The sequence below is a fragment of the Mixophyes fleayi genome, chromosome 4 (genome assembly GCF_038048845.1).
Source record: "Mixophyes fleayi isolate aMixFle1 chromosome 4, aMixFle1.hap1, whole genome shotgun sequence".
Classification (NCBI taxonomy): Eukaryota; Metazoa; Chordata; class Amphibia; order Anura; family Limnodynastidae; genus Mixophyes; species Mixophyes fleayi.
This window is the reverse complement of record NC_134405.1, coordinates 1,015,933-1,037,256: the sequence shown is the minus strand read 5'-3', so window position 1 is coordinate 1,037,256 and position 21,324 is coordinate 1,015,933. Positions and strand designations below refer to the sequence as shown.

At 44.5% G+C, this 21,324-nt stretch overlaps 1 protein-coding gene across 2 annotated transcripts in view; it reads left to right on the top strand.

The window, feature by feature from the left end:
* Window positions 1-466: 466 nt before the first annotated feature.
* The window catches only part of CTDNEP1 (CTD nuclear envelope phosphatase 1), a 32,158-nt gene continuing 11,300 nt past the window's right edge, over window positions 467-21,324 (top strand). Inside the window, exons 1-3 of one of the 2 annotated variants that reach the window (XM_075206111.1) lie at window positions 467-717; window positions 19,798-19,864; window positions 21,162-21,280. In XM_075206111.1, coding sequence (XP_075062212.1) covers window positions 481-717; window positions 19,798-19,864; window positions 21,162-21,280 — 423 coding nt within the window. In that variant the 5' untranslated portion in view covers window positions 467-480. Of the gene's footprint in view, window positions 727-19,797; window positions 19,865-21,161; window positions 21,281-21,324 lie in introns of both variants that reach the window. The other variant, XM_075206110.1, reaches the window with a different exon arrangement.

The following is a 21,324-nucleotide window of genomic DNA, read 5'->3' as shown; positions in this document are numbered from 1 at the left end:
CCCCCCCGCCCTGTGTATAACACTAGTACCCCGCCCTGTGTATAACACACAGACCCCCCCCCCGCCCTGTGTATAACACTAGTACCCCCCCCGCCCTGTGTATAACACAAGTACCCCCCCTGTGTATAACACACAGACCCCCCCGCCCTGTGTATAACACTAGTACCCCCCGCCCTGTGTATTATACAAGGACCCCCCTGCCCTGTGTATAACACAGAGACCCCCCCGCCCTGTGTATAACACTAGTACCCCCCCCCGCCCTGTGTATAACACTAGTACCCCCCCCTGTGTATAACACTAGTACCCCCCCCCGCCCTGTGTATAACACATCGGCGCTGACAGCTCTCCTGTAGACACGAGAGAACTGACGGAAAGGCGCGTGAATCTGGCACGTGCGCACTGTGTCCCCCGGCGGGTGCCGCCGCGCATGCGCGGTCCGGGCCCGGCACGGGGTGACGCATGCGCAGTGTGTGACGTGCTATGAGCGGAAGTGACGCGGGCGCTCAGCCATGGCGGCTGTCAGACGGCTCCGCAGCGGTTCTGTGCCCGGGATGTGAGAGAAGGAACCGGCCGCCCCCCCCCCTGCCTGGTACCCGCCCGCCCGGCCCACTGCCCACACCCGGGATGATGCGGAATCCGGGGCTGCTCGGCCTGCGAGGATTCGTGGCGTTCGCGGCCAAACTGTGGAGCTTCCTCCTGTATATCCTGAGGAGACAGGTCCGCACCGTGAGTACTGGTACTACTAATACTACTAGTACCTCCTGTTACCTCATATATACTGCTAGTACCCCATATTACCTCATATATACTGCTAGTACCCCATATATACTGCTAGTACCTCATATATACTGCTAGTACCCCATATTACCTCATATATACCACTATTACCTCATGTATACTGCTAGTACCCCATATTACCTCATATATACCACTATTACCTCATATATACTGCTAGTACCCCATATATACTGCTAGTACCCCATATATACCGCTATTACCTCATATATACTGCTAGTACCCCATATATACCGCTAGTACCCCATATATACCACTATTACCTCATATATACTGCTAGTACCTCCTGTATATCCTGAGGAGACAGGTCCGCACCGTGAGTACTGGTACTACTAATACTACTAGTACCTCCTGTTACCTCATATATACTGCTAGTACCCCATATTACCTCATATATACTGCTAGTACCCCATATATACTGCTAGTACCTCATATATACTGCTAGTACCCCATATTACCTCATATATACCACTATTACCTCATGTATACTGCTAGTACCCCATATTACCTCATATATACCACTATTACCTCATATATACTGCTAGTACCCCATATATACTGCTAGTACCCCATATATACCGCTATTACCTCATATATACTGCTAGTACCCCATATATACCGCTAGTACCCCATATATACCACTATTACCTCATATATACTGCTAGTACCCCATATATACTGCTAGTACCCCATATATACTGCTAGTACCCCATATATACTGCTAGTACCCCATATATACCACTATTACCTCATATATACTGCTAGTACCCCATATATACTGCTAGTACCTCATATTACCTCATATATACTGCTAGTACCTCATATATACTGCTAGTACCTTCTGTTACCTCATATATACCGCTATTACCCCTTATATATACTGCTAGTACCCCATAGATACTGCTAGTACCCCATATTACCTCATATATACCACTATTACCTCATATATACTGCTAGTACCCCATATATACTGCTAGTACCCCATATATACTGCTAGTACCCCATATTACCTCATATTACCTCATATATACCACTATTACCTCATATATACTGCTAGTACCCCATATTACCTCATATTACCTCATATATACCACTATTACCTCATATATACTGCTAGTACCTCATATATACTGCTAGTACTTCCTGTATATCCTGAGGAGACAGGTCCGCACCGTGAGTACTGGTACTACTAATACTACTAGTACCTCCTGTTACCTCATATATACCACTATTACCTCATATATACTGCTAGTACCCCATATATACTGCTAGTACCCCATATATACTGCTAGTACCCCATATATACTGCTAGTACCCCATATATACCGCTATTACCTCATATATACTGCTAGTACCCCATATATACTGCTAGTACCTCATATATACCGCTATTACCTCATATATACTGCTAGTACCCCATATATACCGCTATTACCTCATATATACTGCTAGTACCCCATATATACTGCTAGTACCCCATATATACTGCTAGTACCCCATATATACTGCTAGTACCCCATATATACTGCTAGTACCCCATATATACTGCTAGTACCCCATATATACCGCTATTACCTCATATATACTGCTAGTACCCCATATATACTGCTAGTACCCCATATATACCGCTATTACCTCATATATACTGCTAGTACCCCATATATACTGCTAGTACCCCATATATACTGCTAGTACCCCATATATACTGCTAGTACCCCATATATACTGCTAGTACCCCATATTACCTCATATATACCGCTATTACCTCATATATACTGCTAGTACCCCATATATACTGCTAGTACCCCATATATACTGCTAGTACCCCATATATACCGCTATTACCTCATATATACTGCTAGTACCCCATATATACTGCTAGTACCCCATATATACTGCTAGTACCCCATATTACCTCATATATACCGCTATTACCTCATATATACTGCTAGTACCCCATATATACTGCTAGTACCCCATATATACTGCTAGTACCCCATATATACTGCTAGTACCCCATATATACCGCTATTACCTCATATATACTGCTAGTACCCCATATATACTGCTAGTACCCCATATATACTGCTAGTACCCCATATATACCGCTATTACCTCATATATACTGCTAGTACCCCATATATACTGCTAGTACCCCATATATACTGCTAGTACCCCATATATACTGCTAGTACCCCATATATACTGCTAGTACCCCATATATACTGCTAGTACCCCATATATACTGCTAGTACCCCATATTACCTCATATATACCGCTATTACCTCATATATACTGCTAGTACCCCATATATACTGCTAGTACCCCATATATACCGCTAGTACCTCATATATACTGCTAGTACCCCATATATACTGCTAGTACCCCATATATACTGCTAGTACCCCATATATACCACTATTACCTCATATATACTGCTAGTACCCCATATATACTGCTAGTACCTCATATTACCTCATATATACTGCTAGTACCTCATATTACCTCATATATACCACTATTACCTCATATATACTGCTAGTACCTCCTGTATATCCTGAGGAGACAGGTCCGCACCGTGAGTACTGGTACTACTAATACTACTAGTACCTCCTGTTACCTCATATATACTGCTAGTACCCCATATTACCTCATATATACCGCTATTACCTCATATATACTGCTAGTACCCCATATATACTGCTAGTACCCCATATATACTGCTAGTACCCCATATATACCACTATTACCTCATATATACTGCTAGTACCCCATATATACTGCTAGTACCCCATATATACCACTATTACCTCATATATACTGCTAGTACCCCATATATACTGCTAGTACCTCATATTACCTCATATATACTGCTAGTACCTCATATTACCTCATATATACCACTATTACCTCATATATACTGCTAGTACCTCCTGTATATCCTGAGGAGACAGGTCTGCACCGTGAGTACTGGTACTACTAATACTACTAGTACCTCCTGTTACCTCATATATACCGCTATTACCTCATATATACCACTATTACCCCTTACATATACTGCTAGTACCCCATATATACTGCTAGTACCTCCTGTATATCCTGAGGAGACAGGTCCGCACCGTGAGTACTGTTACTACTAATACTACTAGTACCTCCTGTTACCTCATATATACTGCTAGTACCCCATATTACCTCATATATACCACTATTACCTCATATATACTGCTAGTACCCCATATATACTGCTAGTACCTCATATATACCACTGTTACCTCATATATACCACTGTTACCTCATATATACCACTGTTACCTCATATATACCACTATTACCTCATATATACCACTATTACCTCATATATAATGCTAGTACCTCCTGTATATCCTGAGGAGACAGGTCCGCACCGTGAGTACTGGTACTACTAGTACCTCCTGTTACCTCATATATACCACTATTACCTCATATATACTGCTAGTACCCCATATATACTGCTAGTACCCCATATTACCTCATATATACCACTATTACCTCATATATACTGCTAGTACCTCCTGTATATCCTGAGGAGACAGGTCCGCACCGTGAGTACTGTTACTACTAATACTACTAGTACCTCCTGTTACCTCATATATACCGCTATTACCTCATATATACTGCTAGTACCCCATATTACCTAATATATACTGCTAGTACCTCCTGTATATCCTGAGGAGACAGGTCCGCACCGTGAGTACTGTTACTACTAATGCTACTAGTACCTCCTGTTACCCCATATATACTGCTAGTACCCCATATATACTGCTAGTACCCCATATATACTGCTAGTACCCCATATATACTGCTAGTACCCCATATATACTGCTAGTACCTCATATTACCTCATATATACCACTATTACCTCATATATACTGCTAGTACCTCCTGTATATCCTGAGGAGACAGGTCCGCACCGTGAGTACTGTTACTACTAATACTACTAGTACCTCCTGTTACCTCATATATACCACTATTACCTCATATATACTGCTAGTACCCCATATTACCTCATATATACCACTATTGCCTCATATATACTGCTAGTACCCCATATACTGCTAGTACCTCCTGTTACCTCATATATACCACTATTACCTCATATATACTGCTAGTACCCCATATTACCTCATATATACCACTATTACCTCATATATACTGCTAGTACCCCATATATACTGCTAATACCCCATATTACCTCATATATACCACTATTACCTCATATATACTGCTAGTACCCCATATACTGCTAGTACCTCCTGTTACCTCATATATACCACTATTACCTCATATATACTGCTAGTACCCCATATTACCTCATATATACCACTATTACCTCATATATACTGCTAGTACCCCATATACTGCTAGTACCTCCTGTTACCTCATATATACTGCTAGTACCTTCTGTATATCCTGAGGAGACAGGTCCGCACCGTGAGTACTGGTACTACTAATACTACTAGTACCTCCTGTTACCTCATATATACCACTATTACCTCATATATACTGCTAGTACCCCATATATACTGCTAGTACCCCATATTACCTCATATATACCACTATTACCTCATATATACTGCTAGTACCCCATATACTGCTAGTACCTCCTGTTACCTCATATATACCACTATTACCTCATATATACCACTATTACCTCATATATACTGCTAGTACCCCATATATACTGCTAGTACCTCCTGTATATCCCTAGGAGACAGGTCCGCACCGTGAGTACTGGTACTACTAATACTACTAGTACCTCCTGTTACCTCATATATACCACTATTACCTCATATATACTGCTAGTACCCCATATACTGCTAGTACCTCCTGTTACCTCATATATACCACTGTTACCTCATATATACCACTGTTACCTCATATATACCACTGTTACCTCATATATACCACTGTTACCTCATATATACCACTATTACCTCATATATACCGCTAGTACCCCATATATACTGCTAGTACCCCATATTACCTCATATATACCACTATTACCTCATATATACTGCTAGTACCCCATATATACTGCTAGTACCTCCTGTATATCCCTAGGAGACAGGTCAGCACCGTGAGTACTGGTACTACTAATACTACTAGTACCTCCTGTTACCTCATATATACCACTATTACCTCATATATACTGCTAGTACCCAATATTACCTCATATATATACTGCTAGTACCCCATATACTGCTAGTACTTCCTGTTACCTCATATATACCACTATTACCTCATATATACTGCTAGTACCTCCTGTATATCCTGAGGAGACAGGTCCGCACCGTGAGTACTGGTACTACTAATACTACTAGTACCTCCTGTTACCTCATATATACTGCTAGTACCCCATATATACTGCTAGTACCCCATATTACCTCATATATACCACTATTACCTCATGTATACTGCTAGTACCCCATATATACTGCTACTACCCCATATTACCTCATATATACCACTATTACCTCATATATACTGCTAGTACCCCATATACTGCTAGTACCTCCTGTTACCTCATATATACCACTATTACCTCATATATACTGCTAGTACCTCCTGTATATCCTGAGGAGACAGGTCCGCACCGTGAGTACTGGTACTACTAATACTACTAGTACCTCCTGTTACCTCATATATACCACTATTACCCCATATATACTGCTAGTACCCCATATTACCTCATATATACCACTATTACCTCATATATACTGCTAGTACCCCATATACTGCTAGTACCTCCTGTTACCTCATATATACCACTATTACCTCATATATACTGCTAGTACCCCATATATACTGCTAGTACCCCATATTACCTCATATATACTGCTAGTACCCCATATATACTGCTAGTACCTCCTGTATATCCCTAGGAGACAGGTCCGCACCGTGAGTACTGGTACTACTAATACTACTAGTACCTCCTGTTACCTCATATATACTGCTAGTACCCCATATATACTGCTAGTACCCCATATTACCTCATATATACCACTATTACCTCATATATACTGCTAGTACCCCATATACTGCTAGTACCTCCTGTTACCTCATATATACCACTATTACCTCATATATACTGCTAGTACCTCCTGTATATCCTGAGGAGACAGGTCCGCACCGTGAGTACTGGTACTACTAGTACCTCCTGTTACCTCATATATACCACTATTACCTCATATATACTGCTAGTACCCCATATATACTGCTAGTACCCCATATTACCTCATATATATCACTATTACCTCATATATACTGCTAGTACCCCATATACTGCTAGTACCCCATATATACCACTATTACCCCATATATACTGCTAGTACCCCATATATACTGCTAGTACCCCATATATACCGCTATTACCTCATATATACTGCTAGTACCCCATATATACTGCTAGTACCCCATATATACTGCTAGTACCCCATATATACCGCTATTACCTCATATATACTGCTAGTACCCCATATATACTGCTAGTACCCCATATATACCGCTATTACCTCATATATACTGCTAGTACCCCATATATACTGCTAGTACCCCATATATACTGCTAGTACCCCATATATACTGCTAGTACCCCATATATACTGCTAGTACCCCATATTACCTCATATATACCGCTATTACCTCATATATACTGCTAGTACCCCATATATACTGCTAGTACCCCATATATACTGCTAGTACCCCATATATACCGCTAGTACCCCATATATACCGCTATTACCTCATATATACTGCTAGTACCCCATATATACTGCTAGTACCCCATATATACTGCTAGTACCCCATATATACTGCTAGTACCCCATATTACCTCATATATACCGCTATTACCTCATATATACTGCTAGTACCCCATATATACTGCTAGTACCCCATATATACTGCTAGTACCCCATATATACTGCTAGTACCCCATATATACTGCTAGTACCCCATATATACTGCTATTACCTCATATATACTGCTAGTACCCCATATATACTGCTAGTACCCCATATATACTGCTAGTACCCCATATATACCGCTATTACCTCATATATACTGCTAGTACCCCATATATACTGCTAGTACCCCATATATACTGCTAGTACCCCATATATACTGCTAGTACCCCATATATACTGCTAGTACCCCGCTAGTACCCCATATTACCTCATATATACCGCTATTACCTCATATATGCTGCTAGTACCCCATATATACTGCTAGTACCCCATATATACCGCTATTACCTCATATATACTGCTAGTACCCCATATATACTGCTAGTACCCCATATATACCACTATTACCTCATATATACTGCTAGTACCCCATATATACTGCTAGTACCTCATATTACCTCATATATACTGCTAGTACCTCATATTACCTCATATATACCACTATTACCTCATATATACTGCTAGTACCTCCTGTATATCCTGAGGAGACAGGTCCGCACCGTGAGTACTGGTACTACTAATACTACTAGTACCTCCTGTTACCTCATATATACTGCTAGTACCCCATATTACCTCATATATACCGCTATTACCTCATATATACTGCTAGTACCCCATATATACTGCTAGTACCCCATATATACTGCTAGTACCCCATATATACCACTATTACCTCATATATACTGCTAGTACCCCATATATACTGCTAGTACCCCATATATACCACTATTACCTCATATATACTGCTAGTACCCCATATATACTGCTAGTACCTCATATTACCTCATATATACTGCTAGTACCTCATATTACCTCATATATACCACTATTACCTCATATATACTGCTAGTACCTCCTGTATATCCTGAGGAGACAGGTCTGCACCGTGAGTACTGGTACTACTAATACTACTAGTACCTCCTGTTACCTCATATATACCGCTATTACCTCATATATACCACTATTACCCCTTACATATACTGCTAGTACCCCATATATACTGCTAGTACCTCCTGTATATCCTGAGGAGACAGGTCCGCACCGTGAGTACTGTTACTACTAATACTACTAGTACCTCCTGTTACCTCATATATACTGCTAGTACCCCATATTACCTCATATATACCACTATTACCTCATATATACTGCTAGTACCCCATATATACTGCTAGTACCCCATATATACCACTGTTACCTCATATATACCACTGTTACCTCATATATACCACTGTTACCTCATATATACCACTATTACCTCATATATACCACTATTACCTCATATATACTGCTAGTACCTCCTGTATATCCTGAGGAGACAGGTCCGCACCGTGAGTACTGGTACTACTAGTACCTCCTGTTACCTCATATATACCACTATTACCTCATATATACTGCTAGTACCCCATATATACTGCTAGTACCCCATATTACCTCATATATACCACTATTACCTCATATATACTGCTAGTACCTCCTGTATATCCTGAGGAGACAGGTCCGCACCGTGAGTACTGTTACTACTAATACTACTAGTACCTCCTGTTACCTCATATATACCGCTATTACCTCATATATACTGCTAGTACCCCATATTACCTAATATATACTGCTAGTACCTCCTGTATATCCTGAGGAGACAGGTCCGCACCGTGAGTACTGTTACTACTAATGCTACTAGTACCTCCTGTTACCCCATATATACTGCTAGTACCCCATATATACTGCTAGTACCCCATATATACTGCTAGTACCCCATATATACTGCTAGTACCCCATATTACCTCATATATACCACTATTACCTCATATATACTGCTAGTACCCCATATACTGCTAGTACCTCCTGTTACCTCATATATACTGCTAGTACCTTCTGTATATCCTGAGGAGACAGGTCCGCACCGTGAGTACTGGTACTACTAATACTACTAGTACCTCCTGTTACCTCATATATACCACTATTACCTCATATATACTGCTAGTACCCCATATATACTGCTAGTACCCCATATTACCTCATATATACCACTATTACCTCATATATACTGCTAGTACCCCATATACTGCTAGTACCTCCTGTTACCTCATATATACCACTATTACCTCATATATACCACTATTACCTCATATATACTGCTAGTACCCCATATATACTGCTAGTACCTCCTGTATATCCCTAGGAGACAGGTCCGCACCGTGAGTACTGGTACTACTAATACTACTAGTACCTCCTGTTACCTCATATATACCACTATTACCTCATATATACTGCTAGTACCCCATATACTGCTAGTACCTCCTGTTACCTCATATATACCACTGTTACCTCATATATACCACTGTTACCTCATATATACCACTGTTACCTCATATATACCACTGTTACCTCATATATACCACTATTACCTCATATATACCGCTAGTACCCCATATATACTGCTAGTACCCCATATTACCTCATATATACCACTATTACCTCATATATACTGCTAGTACCCCATATATACTGCTAGTACCTCCTGTATATCCCTAGGAGACAGGTCAGCACCGTGAGTACTGGTACTACTAATACTACTAGTACCTCCTGTTACCTCATATATACCACTATTACCTCATATATACTGCTAGTACCCAATATTACCTCATATATATACTGCTAGTACCCCATATACTGCTAGTACTTCCTGTTACCTCATATATACCACTATTACCTCATATATACTGCTAGTACCTCCTGTATATCCTGAGGAGACAGGTCCGCACCGTGAGTACTGGTACTACTAATACTACTAGTACCTCCTGTTACCTCATATATACTGCTAGTACCCCATATATACTGCTAGTACCCCATATTACCTCATATATACCACTATTACCTCATGTATACTGCTAGTACCCCATATATACTGCTACTACCCCATATTACCTCATATATACCACTATTACCTCATATATACTGCTAGTACCCCATATACTGCTAGTACCTCCTGTTACCTCATATATACCACTATTACCTCATATATACTGCTAGTACCTCCTGTATATCCTGAGGAGACAGGTCCGCACCGTGAGTACTGGTACTACTAATACTACTAGTACCTCCTGTTACCTCATATATACCACTATTACCCCATATATACTGCTAGTACCCCATATTACCTCATATATACCACTATTACCTCATATATACTGCTAGTACCCCATATACTGCTAGTACCTCCTGTTACCTCATATATACCAATATTACCTCATATATACTGCTAGTACCCCATATATACTGCTAGTACCCCATATTACCTCATATATACTGCTAGTACCCCATATATACTGCTAGTACCTCCTGTATATCCCTAGGAGACAGGTCCGCACCGTGAGTACTGGTACTACTAATACTACTAGTACCTCCTGTTACCTCATATATACTGCTAGTACCCCATATATACTGCTAGTACCCCATATTACCTCATATATACCACTATTACCTCATATATACTGCTAGTACCCCATATACTGCTAGTACCTCCTGTTACCTCATATATACCACTATTACCTCATATATACTGCTAGTACCTCCTGTATATCCTGAGGAGACAGGTCCGCACCGTGAGTACTGGTACTACTAGTACCTCCTGTTACCTCATATATACCACTATTACCTCATATATACTGCTAGTACCCCATATATACTGCTAGTACCCCATATTACCTCATATATATCACTATTACCTCATATATACTGCTAGTACCCCATATACTGCTAGTACCTCCTGTTACCTCATATATACCACTATTACCCCATATATACTGCTAGTACCCCATATATACTGCTAGTACCCCATATTACCTCATATATACCACTATTACCTCATATATACTGCTAGTACCCCATATATACTGCTAGTACCTCCTGTATATCCCTAGGAGACAGGTCCGCACCGTGAGTACTGGTACTACTAATACTACTAGTATCACCTGTTACCTCATATATACTGCTAGTACCTCATATATACTGCTAGTACCCCATATATACTGCTAGTACCCCACATTACCTCATATATACCACTATTACCTCATATATACTGCTAGTACCCCATATATATATATATATATATATATATATATATATATATATACTGCTAGTACCTTCTGTATATCCTGAGGAGACAGGTCTGCACCGTGAGTACTATTACTACTAGTACCTCCTGTTACCTCATGTATACTGCTAGTACCTCCTGTATATCCTGAGGAGACAGGTCTGTACCGTGAGTACTGGTACTACTAATACTACTAGTACCTCCTGTTACCTCATATATACCACTATTACCTCATATATACTGCTAGTACCTCCTGTATATCCTGAGGAGACAGGTCCGCACCGTGAGTACTGGTACTACTAATACTACTAGTACCGCCTGTTACCTCATGTATACTGCTAGTACCTCCTGTATATCCTGAGGAGACAGGTCCGTACCGTGAGTACTGGTACTACTAATACTACTAGTACCTCCTGTTACCTCATATATACCACTATTACCTAATATATACTGCTAGTACCTCCTGTATATCCTGAGGAGACAGGTCCGCACCGTGAGTACTGGTACTACTAGTACCCCATATTACCTCATATATACCACTATTACCTCATATATACTGCTAGTACCCCATATATATATATATATACTGCTAGTACCGCCTGTATATCCTGAGGCGACAGGTCCGCACCGTGAGTACTGTTACTACTAGTACCTCCTGTTACCTCATGTATACTGCTAGTACCTCCTGTATATCCTGAGGAGACAGGTCCTCACCGTGAGTACTGGTACTACTAATACTACTAGTACCTCCTGTTACCTCATATATACTGCTAGTACCCCATATATACTGCTAGTACCTCCTGTATATCCTGAGGAGACAGGTCCGCACTGTGAGTACTGGTACTACTAATACTACTAGTACCCCATATTACCTCATATATACTACTAGTATCTCATATACTGCTAGTACCTCCTGTATATCCTGAGGAGACAGGTCCGCACCGTGAGTACTGGTACTACTAATACTACTAGTACCCCATATTACCTCATATATATACCACTATTACCTCATATATACAACTAGTGCCCCATATTACCTCATATATACCACTATTACCTCATATATACTGCTAGTACCCCATATATATATATATATATATATATATATATATATATATATATATATATATATTGCTAGTACCTCCTGTGTATCCTGAGGAGACAGGTCCGCACCGCGAGTACTATTACTACTAGTACCTCCTGTTACCTCATGTATACTGCTATTACCTCATATATACTGCTAGTACCTCCTGTATATCCTGAGGAGACAGGTCCTCACCGTGAGTACTGGTACTACTAATACTACTAGTACCTCCTGTTACCTCGTATATACTGCTAGTACCCCATATATACTGCTAGTACCTCCTGTATACCCTGAGGAGACAGGTCCGCACTGTGAGTACTGGTACTACTAATACTACTAGTACCCCATATTACCTCATATATATACCACTATTACCTCATATATACAACTAGTGCCCCATATTACCTCATATATACCACTATTACCTCATATATACTGCTAGTACCCCATATACACATATATATATATATATATATTGCTAGTACCTCCTGTGTATCCTGAGGAGACAGGTCCGCACCGCGAGTACTATTACTACTAGTACCTCCTGTTACCTCATGTATACTGCTATTACCTCATATATACTGCTAGTACCTCCTGTATATCCTGAGGGGACAGGTCCGCACCGTGAGTACTTGTACTGCTAGTACCATATATATGCTGCTGGTACGGCCTATGTATTCTGCTGGTACGGCCTATGTATTCTGCTGGTACGGCCTATGTATTCTGCTGGTACGGCCTATGTATTCTGCTGGTACGGCCTATGTATTCTGCTGGTACGGCCTATGTATTCTGCTGGTACGGCCTATGTATACTGCTGGTACGGCCTATGTATACTGCTGGTACGGCCTATGTATACTGCTGGTACGGCCTATGTATACTGCTGGTACGGCCTATGTATACTGCTGGTACGGCCTATGTATACTGCTGGTACGGCCTATGTATACTGCTGGTACGGCCTATGTATACTGCTGGTACGTCCTATGTATACTGCTGGTACGTCCTATGTATACTGCTGGTACGTCCTATGTATACTGCTGGTACGTCCTATGTATACTGCTGGTACGTCCTATGTATACTGCTGGTACGTCCTATGTATACTGCTGGTACGTCCTATGTATACTGCTGGTACGGCCTATGTATACTGCTGGTACGGCCTATGTATACTGCTGGTACGGCCTATGTATACTGCTGGTACGGCCTATGTATACTGCTGGTACGGCCTATGTATCCTGATGAGACAGGTCTGCACCGTGAGTACTGTTACTGCTCATATACTCCTATTACCCCCATGTGCTCTGCTATTACCCCATGTGTGCCCTTATTACCCCTTATATACTGCGATTAGCCCTTATATACTGCGATTACCCCTTTGTACCACTATTATCCTGAGGAGACAGGTCCGCACCGTGAGTACTGTTACTGCTTATATACTGTTAGTACCCTTTATATACTACTATTACCCTATGTGTGCCCTTATTACCCCTATGTGCTGCTATTACCCCCCCCCATTATATACTACTATTACCCCTTATATACTACGATTACCCCATGTGTGCTCTAATTCCCCATATGTACTACTATTACCCCCTATATGCCACAATTACCTTCCTGTATATCCTGAGGAGACAGGTCCGCACCATGAGTACTGTTACTGCTCGTACTGCTTATATGCTGCTATTACCCCATGTGTGCCCTTATTACCCCTATGTGCTGCTATTATCCCTTATATACTACTATTACCCTCTTGTATATTTTGAGGAGACTGGTCCGCACTGTGAGTGTTCTTACTGCTTATATGCAGCTATAGCCTTATGTACTACTATTGCCTCCTGTGTGCTCTTATTCCCCCTATGTACTGCTATTACCTCCTGTGTGCTCTAATTAGCCCTATATACTGCTATAACCTTCCTGTATATCCCGAGGAGACAGGTCTGCACCCTGAGTACTGCTATTACCTTTTATGTACTGCTACCCTCCTGTGTGAGGAGTACTGTTACTCCTCATACTGGTTACATACTACAATACCCCCTATATACTGCTATTACCCCCGTGAGTATTATTACTCGTAATACTTATATTTTTCATACTTTTAGTGCAAGTACCGGGCATGCTTTCCTGGAGTATGTTTTACTGATGCTGTATCCCACTCTGAATCCAACTGGAGACAGGACACATTGTGATTATTATAAATATAATAGTTTAGAGAAGGGTTTTGGTGTCTCTGTAATAAGAATACTGATTAGTGTTGTGTGAGTGATAAGAACTCTCCCACTCTAAGGCCCTGTGTATCTTGTAGATGTTTGTGTATCTGACCGTTGTGTATGTAACGGTCCAGACTGTTCCTGACTTGGTGTACTGCAGTGATGGGCAACAGACAACCTTTGCAGTGTTGACCCTTCTTTTTGAAGACCTCTGCAGTTCGTCCTGGCATGCTGTCAATCAACTTCTGGGCCACATACTGACTGATGGGCGCCCATTCTTCCCTAATCAAAGCTTAGAGTTTGTCAGAATTTGTAGGTTTTTACTTGTCCACCAGTCTCTTGAGGATTGACCACATGTTCTCAATGGGATTAAGGTCTGGTGAGTTTCCTGGCCATGAACCCAAAATTTCGGGTTTTTTCTTTTTATCCCTGAGCCACTTAGTTATCACTTTTGCCTTACCTCAAGGTGCTCCATCATGGTGTTAAAGGCATTGTTCATCACCAAACTGTTCTTGGATGGTTGGGAGAAGTTGCTCTTGGAGGATGTTTTGGTATCATTCTTTATTCATGGCTGTGTTCTTAGGAAAAATTGTGAGTGAGCCCACTCCCTTGTCTGAGAAGTAACCCCACACATGAATGGTCTCAGGATGCTTTACTATTGGGATGACACAGGACTGATGGTAGCGCTCACCTTTCCTACTCCGGACAAGTGTTTTTCCAGATGCCCCAACAATCTGAAAGGGGATTCATCAGAGAAAATAACTTTATCCCAGTCCTCAGCAGTCCAATCCCTGTACCTTTTGCAGAATGAGTCTGTCCCTGATGGTTTTTCATGGAGAGTAGTGGCTTCTTTGCTGGCCTTCTTGACACCAGGCCATCCTCCAAAAGTCCTCGCCTCACTGTGCGTACAGATGCACTCACACCTGCCTGCTGCCATTCCTGAGAAAGCTCTGCCCTGGTGGTGCCCCGATCCAGCAGCTGAATCAACTTTAGGAGACGGTCCTGGCACTTGCTGGACGTTGGGTGCCCTGAAGCCTTCCTCACAACTATTGAACCTCTCCTTGAAGTTCTTGATCTGATAAATGGTTGACCTGACCATGATCTGATAAATGATAAACCTGATGTCAGCTGGACCTTTTGTGGCTGGGCTGAAATGCAGTGGAAATGTTATTTTTGGGATAAAGTTCATTGTCATGGCTAAAAGGGACTTTGAAATTAATTGCAATTCATCTGTTCACTCTTCATGACATTCTGGAGTATATGCAAATTGCCATCATAAAAACTGAGGCAGCAGACTGTGAAAAATATTTGTCATTCTCAAAACTTTTGTCCATGACTGTAGTTGTAATCTGCCGTCATGTTATTGCAGATAAGGGTAATTGTGGAAATGTTTTAACTTTTAATGAGATTAAAGGTAATGTGCTGCCCCTCAAGTGCATTTGGTTGCTTATTACTGGTGTAGTGTGTCCACATCGCATGCATCCCCTGTCTAATGTACATTTTCCTTGAAGGTGAAATACCTCGTCGGTCACCTAACGTGACTCTTCCCTCCCTCCTGATATCGAATCATCTGAGTCATTGCCATCCTGGAGAATGGACATTGCACAATGATGTGTTGCAGATGCTAGTGGAGAAGTTTGGCTGCCCACAGACCTAATGTTGACAGAGCAGAATACCAAGCTAGATTGGCTCTATCCTTGTCACGTGGCCCCAATGCAAACGTATAACTGCTCTAACGAGGCCTTCAGTCTATAGTGCAGTGGTTCCCAAACTTTTGCAGTTCGCGGCACCCTTAGAGTCTCCATAATTTTTTAAGGCACCCCTCCAAAATAATTACCGAGCAGTCCTGTTTTAGAAGTAGTTGGGTCAAAAAATTGTAATAAGTATTTAGGTCAGGACAGAAATGCTTATTTAGTTGTATGCAAAAATGCCCCCTCTGCATCCAGACACTCTGCCCCCACTGCATCCAGACACTCTGCCCCCTCTGCATCCAGACACTCTGCCCTCTGTCACGCTGCCCCCCCTCCTGTCACGCTGTCCCCCTCCACTGCCCCTCTCACACTGTCCTCCCCCTCCTCTGCCCTCTGTCACGCTGTCCTCCTCCTCTGCCCTCTGTCACGCTGTCCTCCTCCTCTGCCCTCTGTCACGCTGTCCTCCTCCTCTGCCCTCTGTCACGCTGTCCTCCTCCTCTGCCCTCTGTCACGCTGTCCTCCTCCTCTGCCCTCTGTCACGCTGTCCTCCTCCTCTGCCCTCTGTCACGCTGTCCTCCTCCTCTGCCCTCTGTCACGCTGTCCTCCTCCTCTGCCCTCTGTCACGCTGTCCTCCTCCTCTGCCCTCTGTCACGCTGTCCTCCTCCTCTGCCCTCTGTCACGCTGTCCTCCTCCTCTGCCCCCCTCCTGTCACGCTGTCCTCCTCCTCTGCCCTCTGTCACGCTGTCACTCTCCTCTGTCCCCCTCCTGTCACGCTGTCACTCTCCTCTGTCCCCCTCCTGTCACGCTGTCCTCCTCCTCTGTCCCCCTCCTGTCACGCTGTCCTCCTCCTCTGTCCCCCTCCTGTCACGCTGTCCTCCTCCTCTGTCCCCCTCCTGTCACGCTGTCCTCCTCCTCTGTCCCCCTCCTGTCACGCTGTCCTCCTCCTCTGTCCCCCTCCTGTCACGCTGTCCTCCTCCTCTGTCCCCCTCCTGTCACGCTGTCCTCCTCCTCTGCCCTCTGTCACGCTGTCCTCCTCCTCTGCCCTCTGTCACGCTGTCCTCCTCCTCTGCCCTCTGTCACGCTGTCCTCCTCCTCTGCCCTCTGTCACGCTGTCCTCCTCCTCTGCCCTCTGTCACGCTGTCCTCCTCCTCTGCCCCCCTCCTGTCACGCTGTCCTCCTCCTCTGCCCCCCTCCTGTCACGCTGTCCTCCTCCTCTGCCCTCTGTCACGCTGTCACTCTCCTCTGTCCCCCTCCTGTCACGCTGTCCTCCTCCTCTGCCCTCTGTCACGCTGTCCTCCTCCTCTGCCCTCTGTCACGCTGTCACTCTCCTCTGTCCCCCTCCTGTCACGCTGTCACTCTCCTCTGTCCCCCTCCTGTCACGCTGTCACGCTCCTCTGCCCCCCTCCTCTGCCCCCCTCCTCTGCCCCCCTCCTCTGCCCCCCTCCTCTGTCACGCTGACCCAGCTCCTCTACCTCTGGCCCCCCCTTCGCCTCTGGCCCCCCCTCGCCTCTGGCAGCCATAAAAAAACACTTACCAATCCGCCGGGCGCTGGGACCCAGCATCCTCCTATCTCTCTCACTATGCCCCCTCTGTCACTGATATGACAGCTGTGTGAGAGAGATAGGAGGATGCTGGGTCCCGGCGCCGTGCGGATTGGTAAGTGTTTCTGTTTGTTTTTTTAAGGCTGCCGCGCGGCACCCCTGAGGTAGCGCCGCGGTGCACAGTTTGGGAACCGCCGGTCTAGGGTATGTGATCCCACACCCTTTATCTCCTCATTCATTGTGTATTGAGGAAAATCAGGATGGAGAAAGTAAGTGTAGACTACCTCCAAGAACAGCCCTGGCTGCTACCTCTTCCACCAGACCTAAGTCAAGGCCAGTTTATCACCCAAATCTGACACTCTTGCATGATGGGATGAAATTGAGGGTCGCTGCTCACTCAAAGAAATTTCCAATAAGGTATTTAAAGTACTTTGCAAGCCAAGAATAATAATTCATCCAACATCAACATTTATTTATATAGCGCCACTAATTCCGCAGCGCTGTACAGAGAACTCACTCACATCAGTCCCTGCCCCATTGGAGCTTACAGTCTAAATTCTCTAACACACACACAGAGACAGACTAAGGTCAATTTGATAGCAGACAGACTAGTGTGTGTTTGGAGTGTGGGAGGAAACCCATGCAAACACGGGGAGAACATACAAACTCCACACAGATAAGGCCATGGTCTGGAATCAAACTCATGACCCCAGCGCTGTGAGGCAGAAGTGCTAACCACTAAGCCACCGTGCTGCCCGTGTTGTCCATGGTTTATTACAAAATCTGTAAAATATGTTGGAGTAAACTATGATGAATTTGTGATTAAGGACAGGGTTCCCTTCCCATCCTGTGATTTATAGCTTTTTTTTATTTTATTTTTTTAACTTATGTTGTAAAATAGATGTTTACTAGCTTCCTCCCCACCTCCCAGTCTGTTAACCAGATGGGGAAAAGTTGGGGTATAGGACGGGGATACCTTTTGCCGACCTGCCCCCTCCACAGACTGCTGGTGTGTAAATCGACTCCTGATCGTCGGCCTTGCCCAGTTGCGAAGCAGTAATTATGTATTGGCTAACATAACCTTTCATATGTATACAGTGTAGAAGCTGGATTCAACGTATCTATACTAGATAATGTGCCGTGCGTCCCATATCACTGCTTTTACTGCAGCTTCTGGAATCTCTTGACATTTAAATGCATTTGAAGCAGATTTCATTTTGTCTGGAGGATTTGAATGTATTACATTGATATTGGACAAAAATATCCTTTTGGTCCCTTTAATAGGTTGTTTTTTTCCTTGTGTAAGTGTTACGTTAATGAATGTTATAGGTGAAGGCTTTCTAGGTGTCCTACCACCTCTAAAGACTTCTGTGTGTCTTTATCACTAGGTTATACAGTATCAGACTGTGAGGTATGACATCCTTCCTCTGTCTCCTGCCTCCAGAAACCGAATCAGTAAGTGCTGACTCCCCAATGTTTCCACCCCTGTGCCTCTGTCTGGGTTGAGGTCTCCTCCCACCCCCCATCCCTGTGCCTCTGTCTGGGTTGAGGTCTCCCCCCACCCCCCATCCCTGTGCCTCTGTCTGGGTTGAGGTCTCCCCCCACCCCCCATCCCTGTGCCTCTGTCTGTGTTGAGGTCTCCCCCCACCCCCTATCCCTGTGCCTCTGTCTGGGTTGAGGTCTCCCCCCACCCCCCATCCCTGTGCTCTGTCTGGGTTGAGGTCTCCCCCCATCCCTGTGCTCTGTCTGGGTTGAGGTCTCCCCCCACCCCCCATCCCTGTGCCTCTGTCTGGGTTGAGGTCTCCCCCCACCCCCCATCCCTGTGCCTCTGTCTGGGTTGAGGTCTCCCCCCACCCCCCATCCCTGTGCCTCTGTCTGGGTTGAGGTCTCCCCCCACCCCCCATCCCTGTGCCTCTGTCTGGGTTGAGGTCTCCCCCCACCCCCCATCCCTGTGCCTCTGTCTGGGTTGAGGTCTCCCCCCACCCCCCATCCCTGTGCCTCTGTCTGGGTTGAGGTCTCCCCCACCCCCCATCCCTGTGCCTCTGTCTGGGTTGAGGTCTCCCCCCCCACCCCCCATCCCTGTGCCTCTGTCTGGGTTGAGGTCTCCCCCCCCCCCCACCCCCCATCCCTGTGCCTCTGTCTGGGTTGAGGTCTCCCCCCCCCCCACCCCCCATCCCTGTGCCTCTGTCTGGGTTGAGGTCTCCCCCCCCCCCCCACCCCCCATCCCCTGTGCCTCTGTCTGGGTTGAGGTCTCCCCCCCCCCCACCCCCCATCCCTGTGCCTCTGTCTGGGTTGAGGTCTCCCCCCCCCCCCCCACCCCCCCCCCTCCCTGTGCCTCTGTCTGGGTTGAGGTCTCCCCCCCCCCCCCCCCCACCCCCCATCCCTGTGCCTCTGTCTGGGTTGAGGTCTCCCCCCCCCACCCCCCATCCCTGTGCCTCTGTCTGGGTTGAGGTCTCCCCCCCCCCCCCCCCCCCACCCCCCATCCCTGTGCCTCTGTCTGGGTTGAGGTCTCCCCCCCCCCCCCCACCCCCCATCCCTGTGCCTCTGTCTGGGTTGAGGTCTCCCCCCCCCCCCACCCCCCATCCCTGTGCCTCTGTCTGGGTTGAGGTCTCCCCCCCCCCCACCCCCCATCCCTGTGCCTCTGTCTCGGTTGAGGTCTCCACCCATCCCTGTGCCTCTGTCTGGGTTGTGGTCTCCCCCACAGGCCTCTGTCCTCTGACTGATTTTTTTTGTGGTTTTGTTTTTTTCTCAGATCAAGTAAAGAGGAAGGTTCTTGTTTTGGATTTAGATGAGACCCTGATCCACTCTCATCATGATGGAGTATTGCGGCCAACAGTCCGTCCTGGAACTCCTCCAGATTTTATACTAAAGGTCATTGCATTGTCTGTTATCACCGCCCCCACTCACCTTGTAGT